At 31.5% G+C, this 15,428-nt stretch overlaps 1 protein-coding gene across 1 annotated transcript; it reads right to left on the bottom strand.

The window, feature by feature from the left end:
- Positions 1–10,018: 10,018 nt before the first annotated feature.
- On the bottom strand, positions 10,019–14,112 carry LOC105132469 (2-aminoethanethiol dioxygenase-like). The gene is made up of 5 exons (XM_011036002.1): positions 13,460–14,112; positions 11,650–11,771; positions 10,956–11,112; positions 10,665–10,868; positions 10,019–10,478 (listed from the first exon to the last, which is right to left on the bottom strand). The coding sequence occupies exons 1-5, from the start codon at positions 13,680–13,682 to the stop codon at positions 10,348–10,350; spliced, it is 837 nt and encodes a 278-aa protein (XP_011034304.1). The 5' UTR covers positions 13,683–14,112; the 3' UTR covers positions 10,019–10,347.
- Between the last annotated feature and the right edge of the window lie 1,316 nt (positions 14,113–15,428).

Raw genomic sequence — 15,428 nt, forward strand, 5'->3', positions numbered from 1 at the left:
ATTTAATTTTTTTTATATTTAAAATAAAAAAAAATCTAATTTATTAAAAGAGAAGTGATAAATAATAATAATAAAAATAAAAATTCTTATAGCAGGGCTCTGTCAGCCCCACTTAATTCTCTCCCTGATACTAGAAGAGGTGACGTACTGCGTCGTGTGCCGACAAAAAAACATTTTAATATAAAAAAGATATTAAGGTAATGTAATAATTTGTTTTTAGAAAACATGTTTTTAACTCAATTGTATTTAATTAATTTAATTAATTTAAATAATAATATTAAAAAATATATTGATAATAAAAAGATTAATAAAAAAATAAAAGTATAAAAAAGATAAAGAACTCGACTCGAGCATATTCAAGTTAGCATGTGAAATGTAAGATCTGGTTGTGATATTAAGGTAACCTTATAAAAAAAATAAAAAAAAAAATATTAAATTGATTTGGTTGTGATATTAAGGTAATTTTATCAAAAAAAATAAAAAAAAATTATTAAATAATTTAATACTAAAGAGTATAACTAAAAAAATTAATTTAAAAAAACAATAAAAAAAATATCTGAGTTATTACAAGTTAATCTCCTAACCCGTGACTATTAATACAAGATGAGGATAACCCTATGAAAAGAAGATCGAAAAAAAAAATATAAAGATCAATTATTAAAGGATAAAATTAAAAAAATAAAAACTATCTAAAAAATATCAAAATTAATTTATGTTAACTTTAAAAACTCACGAATATAACCATAAACTCATGAATATAACCATTAGTCTAAGATTAATTCTATAGAAAGCAACCCTAAAGAATAAAGAACCAAAATTTTAAATCATCAAAATGCAAAGAGATAAGATTGAAAAGAAAAACAAAGAATATAAAAACTTAAAAAAATAACAATTAAAAAAATAGATGATAAACTTGATATATAAATAATTTGAAATTAAATTTTAAGAAATAAAATTAAAAAAAAATTAATTAGAAAATGTATTAAAACACAAACAATATTTTAAAAAATAAAAATTAAATTTAATATAGAAACTATTTGACGAGAAGGATATTAAAGAAAGAACCAATTAAAAAAATTAAAAAATAACAATAAAAAATAAGAAATAAATTAAATATAAAAAAATAAATTAAATGAAACTTTATATTTTAACAAGGGAAAGAGAGAGAAAAAAAGAAAGAAAGAAAATCTAATAAAGCTGAATTACCATATTATTATATACACGGCGAAATCAATAAAAAGAGGGTAGAAAAACACTTCTATCGCCACCTTAGAATATAATATTTAAAGGTGATCTGATAATATATCCGTCATTTAAAAAGTCCTAACATATACCTTGTATGCACTAACAATTTATTTTTTTAATAATATTTATATTAATTAAAAGATTAAATCGCTTCTATTAACTTGTATATTACAAATAAATTATTATAAAAGGATAAAAAAGTTCTTTTGATGCAAGTTTAATATTTCTTGTTTTTAAAGATAATGTATCTTGAAAATATAAAAGATCAAATTACTTTTCGTGCAACCTTTTAAAAAACTTTATTGTTTAGGATAATATAATTATTACATTGTGTATTTACAAGGTAAAAAAATTTAATTGTATCTGATCAATCTCATAATGATTAATAAACTCTTTAAAAATATTATTTTACTCTCAAGTTCATTAAAAATTTTTAAAATAACAAAATAATAATTATACTGTGCGTGAATAGTAATTTATTTCTAGATGTGCAGTAAATTCTCCATGCATTTTAAGGTTTTTTATAATTTGTTCTTGGAAAAGGAATCGATCCTGTTTATCCTCATATATTTAATTAAATCTAACCTATTTCTGAAAAATTAGTAAATTACTGTATCTATAATCTAAGTCACGTGATATATTTCCATCAATTTTGATGGCAAAAATCTAAATGGAAGATGGATTAAACATACAATAATTTCCTAAGAATATATAAAATATAATTAAACATATAAAAACACACGAAACACAATCTTTAACATATAATTACATTAGTGGTTTCTCTATTAATTAATTCTTGTAAATATAAAAGTTAGGTGAAGAAGAAGACGACACAGACAGTAACGTAAGCTTTCACTCTCTGGGGCAGGCAAGCTTTGGCTTTCCATGGCCCTGTCACTTTGTATTGTGGACCCATTTCACGTTTGGATCCTTTTTTTCTGCATCTAACAGTAATACCCTTTCACTTCATTTGAATTCTATGATCCTTGTCGATTACCATCACAGCACTGGATTTTGTTTGCAGCTCACGCCACCCAGATATTCAATCTATCCTTCTTACTGTATATATTAATGTCCTGCTACAGGCATGCATGGTGTTCTTATTTATTAGTTTTCAGACATGATATGATTTCGAGAGAAGAAACTGCAACTTGTATTATTACCATCCTTGAATTAAATCTAGCTCGTTATCGTGATTTCACTGGTGGGTTTCTTCTCATGGACAGCTTATCTTTTCAGAATTGCAAGTCGCTGTTGCTTGTGATGGTATGATGTTTGCTTTATAATCTGATAGTATGATGTTTTCTGGGATTCTTCCATCAATGAAGAAGCCAGAAGGAATTTTGAAATCTTGGTTACTACCTCAAGCAAGCATCACACCATGAAATTATCAAAACATGGCATGGGAGCGGCGATTGCAGAATGAACTAGCCCTAAAAGTTAACACTTTTTCCTAGGAAACAAACATAAAATCTCAGAACATGGGAACTGATCTCCATTGTGATGTAAGACGGATGAAGCCGGCCCCGGCTATTCCCCACATGTTGAGAAAACTCGATCTTAAAAACTAGAATTAAAGCCTAGAATTTTTTTTTCATTGGTTTTCAAATTGACTTTTATTTTTTATTTTTATTTATTATTATTATTATTATTATTATTTAGCTTGGCTGAGAGTTAACTTTCATTATCTCAATCACACAAGTAGGCCGCGAGTACGGCTTGCTTATTAAAGTCGAGTTTTTTTATTTAATTTTTTTTTCAATTTATTCTTCAATTTTTGATAGGCTGTAGATTTTTTTTCATACCATAATTATATTCTTTTTTATTTTTTTATTTTTTATCAGATAAAATTATTAAAATATTTGAGAAGATATTTTATTTATTTATTTATTATCATTGTTTATTTTATAATTATATTATTAAATTAATTAAATTTATTGATTCTGTTTAAAATAACAACCCGGTTATATTAAAAACACTATAATCATCTAAATATTTTTTATTGAAAAAAAAGAATACCTCTCCAGTCTCATATCTCATCAATGACATGATTCCATGAAGCACAAGCAATTTTTAATGAAAAATCAACTTTTCTTTTCTTTTTATTTATTTATTTATTGGAAGTCCCCCCGTTTTAGTGCGATAAAAAGGGAAGGATGTTTAATGGATACGACAAAACAATGACTGTACGGGTGACTCACATCAAAATTCAATTCCTTATATTAATTGTACATTTGATCCCTGTATTCTTAATCTGTACTTAAATTGGTCTCCTTACTCTCTCTTTTTTCCTTAACCCATCTCCTTACCGTCCATTTTGAACCAATGACGTGTCAGATCATATCGTTATTGGATAAAAAACGTTTTTTTTATTTTTTATATATCAATATTTCCAAGCCTATCTTGCCCACTTCTTATTACAAAGCAATAACTAATATGATTCACAGTTAGTGATGGTATGTTATATCAAAAATAATTTCAAAAAATTAAAAATATATTATTTTAATATATTTTAAAAAATTATTATTATTAAACTAGAAAAACAAAGGACTTTCACAATGCTTATTTGAATTGCTATGGTAAATCACAGTAGAGTTGCAAGAACATGTCGGTGCACATGCAAGAAAGTGGAATGCACAGCCACAGGCAAATCAACAAGAAAGAAGACCCGGTCGTGAAAGGGGCACCAGAAACCGAGAGCCCAATCACGGCACTGCTAAGAAAAGGTGGGTGTTCCTGGTGAGGCCCCAAGCCATGTCCTTTCCCTTTTTCCAGTCACTTTCATAGGTGGAACCCAGAAACCGAGAGCCCAATCACGGCAATGCTAAGAAAAGGTGGGTGTTCATGGTGAGGCCCCAAGCCATGTCCTTGCCCTTTTTCCAGTCACTTTCATAGGTGGAATTATTTGCCTGTAAAAGTCAAGAGGTCCTACTCTTCATAATTGAAAATTCAAGAATATTTGAAGATGAGATAAGGCGGTGCTTTGATAACTTAAGACATGGAAGAATCTATGGCGGATAAGGATTTGCGTACTGCTCATGCTTAAAGGATACAGCTACTGGGTTTTGGATCTGTAAGGATAGAATCAATTTAATTCGGCCATGTATGTGATAAGAATCATAATGAACGACAAGACAGGGTGCTTTTGACATCTAGAGAAATTCTGATTTTTGGTGGAGGAGGTTCTGTCCTCCTTGTAGATCGGTAGTTACGAGTATGCTTTCATTGGGTAATACGTTACTCTCTCCTTCCATTCCATCAACATGTTTCTTTTCCTCATGGGACCTTCGATGACTTATCTTAAAACAAATTTGGAAGTAACCGACCTTAGAAGAGAAGGATCACGAAATGCCAACAATTACAAGATGGTGTTTGAAGATACAGCAACGATCGCTTTGTTAAAGTATTTTTAATGCGAAAATATATCAAAATAACATTGTTTTTACGGCATTGTAATCGGAACCTTCTGATATTAGCAATGAATTGATAAGAATTTAGGCTCGATGTTGAGACCTCACCTCTTTTGCAAAGCTCAACCTGGACAAAGCTTATAATCAGGAAGAAGGCGCCCTCTATTCGCGTATGACAACATTTTCTTCTGGTATAAACACCTGAACAATTAATTACATGACATTCTAGTGAATATTCCAGACTATAATTAAGCTTGTAAACTTATGGAGAACAACTTCTTCAATATTGTATTGTAGGAGAGGTGATGGATTCAATGGGGTTGTGACCACTTCATCGTACTCTGTCCACGGGGTTGGGAGAGGTTTAGATATGAGTGCAGAAGATGCAAAGCCTGTCGATTGCTTTCATTTTCCATGTCTGCAATTCGGGTTTAAGAACAAAAATAAAATAAAACCCGTGTCATTTTATGAGAAAGAAAAAACCCCTCCTGCCCGCACAAAGGGAAGAAAACTGGATTGTCAAACAATCGAAGAACTCTATGAAGAGGAGAGGCGGACACCATGAGGTTAAAGGTCAGAGTTTAGACATATATCTTGCTTAGCAGGCGGAGTGGCATGTGCCCCCCCTGTTTTTTATGGCCATCCACAGCTGGTTGCTATGCCACGTTAAGCTATGGCAATGAAGCTAGAGGGTTGACAGAGCAACTGTGCTGGGTGATCGAAAAAAAGCAGATTCACCTCTGTTCACGAGCATGTCAACCAAAGGAACAAGAGGGCATCTAGCAAGTTATAGCGTGCCACGAATGGGGTACTAAACTGATGGGCCACTCTTTATCCTTGAACAGTGAATCAGAAGCCAATGGAGATCTGGACTGGGCTTTGGGTTGCCAAGCAATGAGCTGTTAAAGAGTAGAGTTTTCTTTCTTTATCTTGTATATTTTCATGAATATATTTGGTATTGTGATAGTTTTTATAATTATAATATAAAAAAAATAGTTTAATAAAAAATATTTTTTTTTTTTATAATTATAATATAAAAAAATAGTTTAATAAAAAATATTTTTTTATAAAATTAATTTTAAAAAAATTAATATTTAGTTAAAACTATGGTTGAAGTTGTGGTTAAAAAAAAACAGTTTTTTGTGTTTAGTTAAAAAACTGTGGTTGAAATTGTGGTGGAAAAAAAAGCAGTTTTATATTTGATAAAACTATAGTTAAAAAAATATTTTCTTGTGTTTGGTTAATATACTTTGTATTTTATATTTGATTTGAATTAATTAAAAGGACATATATAAACATATATATATAATTACATAACATAGGTGTTTTGTAATTATGATTACATAACAAAATGAAAAATCCTTATACATTAATGTACTCCTTTATTGTTCCATCAAACTATTTGCAATTCTATCGCGTACAAATCCATGCATGAATGTCTCTGTGAGCCTTGAATGGCCGAAGCCTGAACAATATCAAGTAAAAAGTCATCTGTAATTAAATTGGGGTTGCGATCATACTCAGAAAAAACTGCATCATTTTGCAATCTCCTTCTAATATAATTATGTAGTGTCATTTATGTAACTACAATTTCAACTTGTGTCTTGTATGGATAAGCATACATGTTTTGCAAAATTTTCCACCTCTGTTTCCATACCCCAAAAGAACGTTCGATTACATTACGTAGTGACAAGTGTGCACAATTAAACACTTCTTTCTGACCACTTGGTTGTCTACGACGTCTAAATTTTTAGAAGTGATACCTCTCACCTTTGTAGGGATTCAAGTACCCATACTCATTTGGATATCCAGCATTAACCAAATAGTATTTTCCTGCAAAAAATAACAACATGGTAATTTTAAACAAAACAGGAAAATAATTATATTCCTTTAATTACCAAATCTTCAATTTAGTCAAAATCATAACCTTCCGGAGGTTTTGGGAATTTGATATTGCTATTGTCAATAGCCTCAAGAAAAATACACGTATTGTGTGCACTGTCTTCCCATCCTGCCTACACGAACATAAATTGCATGTCAAAACTGCAAACGGCCATGACATTTTGTGTTGGTACACCTTTTCTTCCAATAAATGAAATTTGATTTGCAGATGGTATGCAGGCACGAATATGTATTCCATCAATTGCACCGATATAATTCTACATGTCATAAAAACATTTATAGTACTCATAAATATTTATAACATATTTCATACTCCTCTTTTAAATTCAAAATCATAACAAAAAACAACAGACAAGCAGTACATGGAATCAATTAAACTCTTTTAAATTCAAAACAAATGACGAAGACACAATAAACAAAAGACAATTAGCAACAACTATGGAATTTTTCAATTACAGAACACACAGTAATTGATCATGCTGGTACACAAACATGTAATTTTTCATCTAAAAATTTGAAAATGAAGATAGAGATAAGACAGGAACTTACCTCAGTCTATCTATTTAGGTGTCCAAAGCAGCACGATTCTGCAGCTTTGTCCTGCAAATAGATACATTGGAGACCCAGAAGATAAAATAGATTTTGAGCTACAATTACTATAAAATTAACATGGGTAACACAATATATAAAAGCATCATAGAAATGCAGGTTTTCAAGTAGAAAAAAATTAAAAACACATGCAAAGCGGAGGACAAGCAGAAGAAGCACTAAAATTTGCTATAAATTCAAAAAATTTGACAAAGGCACAATAAATAAAACACAAGCAGTAGCAACAAACTCATAGATCAATTCAGCAATTGCAGTGTTAATAGTAATTGAGTATGCAGCAACACAAACATACAATTTTTCATCTAAGAAAACGAAAATAAAGATGGATATAAGGGAGGAACTGACCTCAATCTCTTTCTTTGTTCTGCAAACCACCATGGTGCTGCAGCTTTGTTATGCAAAGACAAAAACAATAGAGACCCATTACAAAAATTAGATTTTGAGCAACATGTTAAACAAAATTGACAAGGGGAACATGTAGTACTTACTAGTATCTCGCTCGTGGACCTTTTCCATCACGAATCTCTTAGGAGTTTTCTATAATTGTAACAGTGGAGGGACAGATCAGTGAAGGTTTATGTTTTCAATTTTTGTTTGGAAGGAATGGACAGAGGGGAAGAAGCTTGCTCCGGCGTTGGTGGTTTTAGGGCAAAATAGAAACAGGGTTGTAGCAAGAGATGAGAAAGGAGAACATTTTGGGGAAGGAAATTAGGGTTTTAGTTCATCAATTACATTCATCTATAACCGAAACAAGAAAAAAATTTGTGAGGTTATGAGAACAGTAATTGACAGTGGTCATGGGAAAGTTTCGGTGGTGAGAGAGAGGTGAAATGTATGAAGGAACAGTATAGGAAAATATTGAAACTAAGTATTATTGATTTACAACAACCTTCCACTATCAATTTGTTGGATTTTTTCGTGACTGTTAGGAAATTGAAGAAGGAGGGACTGAGAACAATTGGGAAAGTAATTATAAAATTATCGGTAATGAAAGAGAGGAGAAACGCATGAAAAACAATGCATAATTGTTTTATTTTTTTTATAATTGAATTACAGTCTATACTAAGATCCATATAAAAATAAATTATAATTCATAATTAACCAAACATGTATTATATATATATATATATTTTTAATCACAGCTACACCAGCATATCCAAACACCATATAACACCATATAAAAAGGAAGGCCGTGTATAGATTGGCCACCTTTTGGTCAAATAGAGGAAAGGAAGGCCGTGTGTAGATTGGCCACCTTTTGGTCAAATAGAGGACAACCTTCAAAGTGCGTGTGCGCGTGCGTGAATTCTCTTGGGCTTTTTGCACGCTGGAAAATTTATAAACCATTAGCAAAGCTAGCAACTGAAGCCCCTAGTTTCATAACAGAGAACGAGAGAGTCATCATGTGAGATTTATACACTGATGTTGATTAAAAATAATAATTAGAATATGTACGTTCACAGCTGGATATTGTTCACCCACTTATATACTGATATTGATTAAAAATAATAATTAGAATATGTACGTTCACAGCTGGATATTGTTCACCCACTTATATAGGGGCTTGGATTTCTTATTTAATTTAATTTTTAATTTTTTATTAGTTTAAAGGTATTTATATAATTGAAGATGAATTTATTAAAATGCTTAGAATATTTATTTAATATATAAAAAAAACTCAAACCACGGTTTTTCAATGGCCAAAACGCTTACCAGCAGATGCGGTTTTTTAAGCACCTTCAATGGCCAAAACGCTTACCAGCAGATGCTAAATCCTTCGCCATAAATGGAGATATTTATTTAGTATAATGCCTTGTGTGTTTATTTTTTTTAATATAAAAAATAAGGTGGATAATGTTTGGTACGCCCTAGTAAACAAAAAGGGGGAAAGAGCCTTTAATTTCCTAAATTTTATTTTATTTTATTTTACTATTTAATCCTTTATTTTTAGAGATAATAAAAAAATTACTGGGAAAAAAAATCATGCATCTTGCCAAAGAGACATGATATCGAGGCTTCTTGATTTTTTATTTTTTTTGAACTTTTGTCTCTTTAAAGAGTGCTATGATGTGAACGATTATAATGAAGTTGTCAGTATGTTTGATGGCTTCTCAAAACTGAGGGCCCCACTTTCTGACAATTAATCAACTAACGACGCGTCATTTGTTTTATTTCTTTTTTTTTTAATAAAGATAGGACACAGGACATATATTTCTTTTTTTAATAAAGATAGGACACAGGACATTTCTTCCACCTCTTATCTACTTATTTTAAGGAGAAGAAAAAAATCATGTGTGTAAAGACCAGTTTCTTACACGTGTCTGACCGCCCTTCCAACCCTTTTTTATATCATCCTTTAGTTTTTTTTTTTTAATTTATATTTTAAACAAAACTTATAATAACACAATTCTAAATTTTTTTTAAATAAAAAAATAATAATAAAAACTCGAAAATAAATTAAAGAATCATCCTCTAATTTTAAAGGAAATTCCCTCCTAGCAAGTCTTTTGAGGTAAAAACAAAGCAAGTTAACATTAAAGAGAAATGAAATTCGTGAATAAAAAAAATAAAATTTAGAATGGGAAGAGATATTTTAAAATGATTATTTTAAACCGTTGAAACTTTTATAAATGTTATTTTAACCTCCACTTTTTATTAAAAGATCAAGTAAATAATAAAAAGAAAACTACATAAATAAAAATCCACTTTTTATTAAAAGATCAAGTAGATAATAAAAAGAAAACTACATAAATAAAAAAAGAATTAATTTATTTAGCAAAAAGAACTTTTCTCCGAAATTAAAATCATTGCAAGATATATATTTCAATTGTAAAACAACGTGAGTAATTAACTAAGAAAAAAACCAGAGTGAAGCCACCTTGTATATACAATCTTGTATATTAATATAGGAGAACACAAGCATGCACACAGCCTAGTAAAAAGGTAATTGTGCGTGTATATTTCTCCACAATGGAGAAGAATCACTGAAGAACTTCAGTTTGCAGGCACACCATTGTTGTTCTACAGATACAAACAGAAGAAAAAAATAGTTATGACTTGAGTACTTTTTCTTTCTTTCTTTTGTATCTGTTTCTGTTTCTTCATAGTAAGGCGAGAGAGAAGTAAGGCCAGGAGATAACACCACACCGTATGATTTTCCATTTTCTTTTTCACGAGACAGCTAGCCACTACTATCATCAACCTGGGGACCTTTATACCTAACTACAAACATTTGTAAATTCTCAGGCAACGTGATCTCCTCCAACCACGCGTAGCAGTCACCCTCTTCTTGTTCCGACCCCATCTCTCCATCTGCATTAATCAGTTGACAGGTATGTTACGAGGAATTCAAATGCAAATTTAATGTTTTGGACATGTCGGCTATGCTTCTGTGCGTCTATCATGGTGTCCATGTGAACTTGAACATGAGAAAAACTACTTGATTCCCTTCACTTTGATGGGTTCATCATTTGTAGTCTATCATGAGAGGTCACTTACTTGGCAAGGCAGTGTACGGAAAATCTTTGTAGTACGTGCAATCTCGACCATCCTCGTTAGAATAGGGAGGTCCGAGCACATCAAGTACGGCACAAGGTGTAATAGCGGTGAATTGATGGATATTTCCTCCTGTTGTTGGATACAACACCGAGGTGTGGCAAGGAGCTGTAAACACACTGTCTGCTTCCAGTTTTGCCAATCGCACTGGAAAACCATTGCGTTCAGGTTAAAGGGGCTGCTCTGCTGGTTCATTAAATTATAATAGCATGAAAGAGAGAAAGAGAAACTCACCTTGGGCTGGTGAGTCAGGCTCATCCGCAGTCGGGGAATCAACCCAATCATATGATTTTACGTGCATTGTCCCCATGAGAAGTTTGCTAAAAACCGTCATTCCTGGATGATTATGGAGAGGGATGACAGCAGTTGCAGGAAGGAAGAAAACACACATCTGCACAAGGAAACATTAACAAGAAGACTATTCAAAAACTTAAACATAAATTTTACATCCTGAAAATGTTTCAAGTTCTGAAAAACATGCCCGCGGGAGCAAAACATGCTATGATTCTTACAATTTACATGTTAGCCAGACAGCACGCTATTGAAGAAACTTGCTTGTTGAATTTGCTATTTTCAAATCTAGAAATAACGAATATAAGGGTTTCCGACTCTACCTGAACAATCCATATGGTCATTGAAAAATCCATATGGTCATGCCAAGTACAAAATCATGTATGGGTCAACTAATCAAAATAATCTTGAACTCAAATGATTAAACTTGTCAGTTTCAACATCATGTGCAATACAAATCATAGAATAGATTTTTGAAGATATCCCGCCAAAAAAAATCACGTAGCCATGCAATTAACATACTAACAGGCTGGCCTGCTATGCTATACTCTCCATAAGGAACACAAACGGTTCAATGTGCGAGTTCCACTACAAAGAACCTGGAAAATGACAATAAACAAGAAGTGGCCAGTCTCACCGAGAACTTATCGCACTCGTAAACAATTGTGTAAGTGATTCTTGGAGTCCCTATAACTGCAGCTTTAGGATTGAAGAAATCCAGCTTGCAACTTAGCCCAAAGTCTTCAAGTTTCATGTTATCTGTAGCACGAGAAAAGGCAAGGAAAGGACATTCAGTACAATTACTCTGTTACTTTAATGAGGTTTGAAAATTCTATTTTTGCATAATAACACAAGGATGCTATTTATATTCACCCAGGATTAAATGCTTAATACCGAATTGCCTCTCAATGGAGAACACATTCGCCCTAGTAGGCCAAAATATATATCCATGTTGCTTTAGCTTATAGCTTGGAAACATTTGTCATCTAGTTACACTAAGCACAATATTTACGAATGCTGATCCATGTGCTATACCAAAAAAATGCGCGCTCGCGCATATATATATATATATCCTGTCGATTAAAATTTGTCTTGACCTTGCCAATAAGTCACTGTTTGCAATATATTGAGCCCGGCATGAACAAGCCAACTACTCAGATCATAAGGAAGTAGTCTTCCTTTTTAACTTCAAAATGGAAAAAAAAAATGCATAAAATCAGGGACAAATATAAATACACGTACAAGACCAAAAAAAGATGATATATGATAAATTCGTGCCAAAGTTTGCTTTTTTAATCATTATTCGTATGGTTTCTTGGAGCCGCCAGAAAACACTACTTCCATTTTCCTAAACCAGGATTGCAATAACTATATTTTATTTTTTATTTCAGATATTGTATCAGTAGATTGATCTTGTTGAAACTTGACAGGAAGAATGCTACTATTCAAACAGATATTGTTCCATACCTGGCATGTAAATTTCACAAAGAAAGAGGTTCCTCACTTCTGTTTAACACCAGTTACAGAGAAAACGGGACTTTTTAATCACCAAAAAATGCAAGCATTCCTGGGAAACATGCCCTAGAACGCTAAAACTACCGAAAATAATTCAACAACACTAGTGATGCACTTCATCTCTAGCCACGTTAATTTATGGAGCAAGTGAGCTTCACATGACTGCAAGGAGAAAGCAACTGCACTGAGGTACTGAATAATTTTTCCCAAAACTAGAAAAATCTTATTGGAAAGCAGGCCTTGCATTAGCCTGCACTCACAAGTACTTCAACGAGGTCTTTCAAGCACAAGCTAATGACCAATTCATGGAATAAGAACTTGATCAAACAACAGAATGAATAAAATAGCAACCAGATAAAACAAGATTTTCTTTTGTTGGGCCTCTTGCACTAAACAACAAAGGCCAATCTCTTCTTTGATTGGATCACATCTTGGATGTTATCGAGGTTCCGTCCGGGTACCTTAGAACAAAACCTACGTTCTAGTGAATCTACACTCACTGGACATTTCTCTAAACCCACCAACCATTGGCCCACAAAACACAAAATATTTAATCAGTACATTTGCAGAAATCTACAAGTTAAAGCTCTCGTTTATTTGGGGCGGTTCTTAACTGGAAAATTAAAGGAACACAAGCGCGAGACATTATGATCATAGCATCAGCTAAGAAAATCTGTTGACAGGGAACAAAATTAAAGCAATCAAGCAAAAATTATAGGATGCAATATATAGATTATCTAAAAAGATACGAATCCGATCTACCATCTTAACATAGGTTTAGTTACAGGTCCAAATTATATCAAATAGATAAAACACTACTCAAATCTTAATTGGTTAGAGAGTGGTATAGTCCTGCAATATAGGGGAATAAAGAAGAAGAAATCAACTAAGAACAAGAAGTAAGATCATGACCATCAAGTTCAAGAACATACCAAGCATGTGGCAGAGTCTCTTGACATCTTGATCCAAGGGAACAGTTCCAGGACCTCTGAACACTTCTTTACACGACACATACAGTTCCTGCAGTGCCATTGTCGGTGCCCACTTTCTAGTCTTCTTGGATCTCTTCTTCTTAGTAGGCCTCTTGGCAAATCCAAGCATGTTTACATGTGCAGCTGGTTCTCTCCTTGGCTCCACCGTAGCTTCGTTTGTCATTAACAAAATACCGATCGATAAAATATGTTGTACCTATAATCCGCTCCTTTTTTATATATATCACTATTAAGATATAGATAAGATTTCTGCCTCCTTTTCGTATAAAAAGAAGTACACTAGATGACTAGATTCAAAGAACAGAAACCAAACCCACCAAGATGAACCGCAGGAACTCGAGTTTCATATCATGAAATAGATGGGAGATTGGAGAGCGTTTTAGAAAAGAGAAGGGAGAAAGTGCAAAAACTTTGAAATGGAGTTCCAAGGAAAGAGAAGATGATATATATAAAAAAAGAAAATGGAAAGAACCAGAGGCTACATGGGGCAGGAAAAATGGTTACGATAGTCGCCGTATATGCCAATTCCCGCCCCCTAGATTGTCTTGAAACCGCTACCACCCCTGGTTTTTCTTCTGAGCTGGTGTACTGACACGACATGGCACTTGTATTGACGTAAACACCGCTGCCTTTATTCCTTTTTCTAAGGTTTCCTTTTCCTGTGCTTAAAATCTCTCTCAAATTTTCTACTTACGTCTGCAAACAGTGATTCATATTTGACACGTGGTTTCTATTTTTAATTTATTATAGGTTTAATTAAAAACTAATACGCTTTTAAAAACATTGTTTATTCGGATTCAAGATTACTATTTTACTGAAAAATAAAATGGTGATTTTGCTTCTTTTTTTGCCATAAAAAATCATTCAGTTAAGGATGTTTGAGAATGAATTTAGACATCATTGAAAACCTGTTTTTTTTCCAATTAAAAATGATGGATTTTAATACATTTTTCATTCAAATTTAAATATTACTAGAAAATGCAAATATTTCTCTGCACCATTGATGAAGAAATAAATTATTATATTATTTAATTTTTACTTTGTTTTTCAATAAAATTATACCTTGTTTTTATATAGCCCTTCATAAAAAAAAATCAAAAATTGATTTTTCTTTACATGTTTATTTTAATTATCATATAATTAAATGAAAAATACATTCCAATAAATAAAGTTACTAAACTTAATTATTTCATTCTAATAAATAAAGTTACTAAACTTAATTATTTTTGTGACCTGACTCATGATAATGTTTTTTTTTAGTTTATTCATCAATTAATCTTCACAAATTTTTTTATTGTCATATATTTTAACTTTATTTATTTAATATTGTTTGGTTAGTTAAAAAAATATATTTTTTAGTTAGTCTTGTAAGACATGAATGGAGATTTTGTCTTCACGGAACCAATTAATTCATTAACAAACTCTTTTATATATATAATTTCGTTTTTTACTTAACTATATCTATTATTGGATTCAAATTCTCTCCTTGTTTGACATTTTACAATAAAATTAGTTATTTCTTAGTTGTAAAGCTATTATTGGATTCAAATGCTCTTGAAATGAATTTCCAATGGTTCCTCATCTTCCTTCTTGCTTGGTTGAAGCTCCCTCTTTCTTTTCATACCTGCTCTCGCTTGTTTCCCTTTCAATTTATTGTTTAAACATTTAATGACGACCTAATCCGTGTGTTTTAAAATATTAAAAAAATAATTTTTATAATTTTATAATTATTTTAATATATTACTTTTAAAATAATTTTAAAAAATATTATTTTAATATATTTTTAAATTAAAAAAAAACACTTTAAACCAAAACCACGAATACAATCCCATACCTTAATTCTCGTAAACTCTCAAGGCTCTCCCTTAGATTTCTATTTTTTTTTCTAGAACTTTCTCCAGCTCCCTCT

The sequence above is a fragment of the Populus euphratica genome, unplaced genomic scaffold (assembly GCF_000495115.2).
Source record: "Populus euphratica unplaced genomic scaffold, PopEup_1.0 scaffold27.1, whole genome shotgun sequence".
Lineage (NCBI taxonomy): Eukaryota > Viridiplantae > Streptophyta > Magnoliopsida > Malpighiales > Salicaceae > Populus > Populus euphratica.

Bases quoted from the DNA above. Each gene is read 5' to 3' on its own strand.
- LOC105132469 (XM_011036002.1), bottom strand. From the start codon at position 13,682: ATGACAAACGAAGCTACGGTGGAGCCAAGGAGAGAACCAGCTGCACAT. The intron at 11,113-11,649 runs GTGAGACTGGCC...TTCCTTGTGCAG, and splicing joins ACGAGTGCGATAAGTTCTCG to ATGTGTGTTTTCTTCCTTCC. The intron at 10,869-10,955 runs GTGAGTTTCTCT...ATGGTTTTCCAG, and splicing joins GCCTGACTCACCAGCCCAAG to TGCGATTGGCAAAACTGGAA.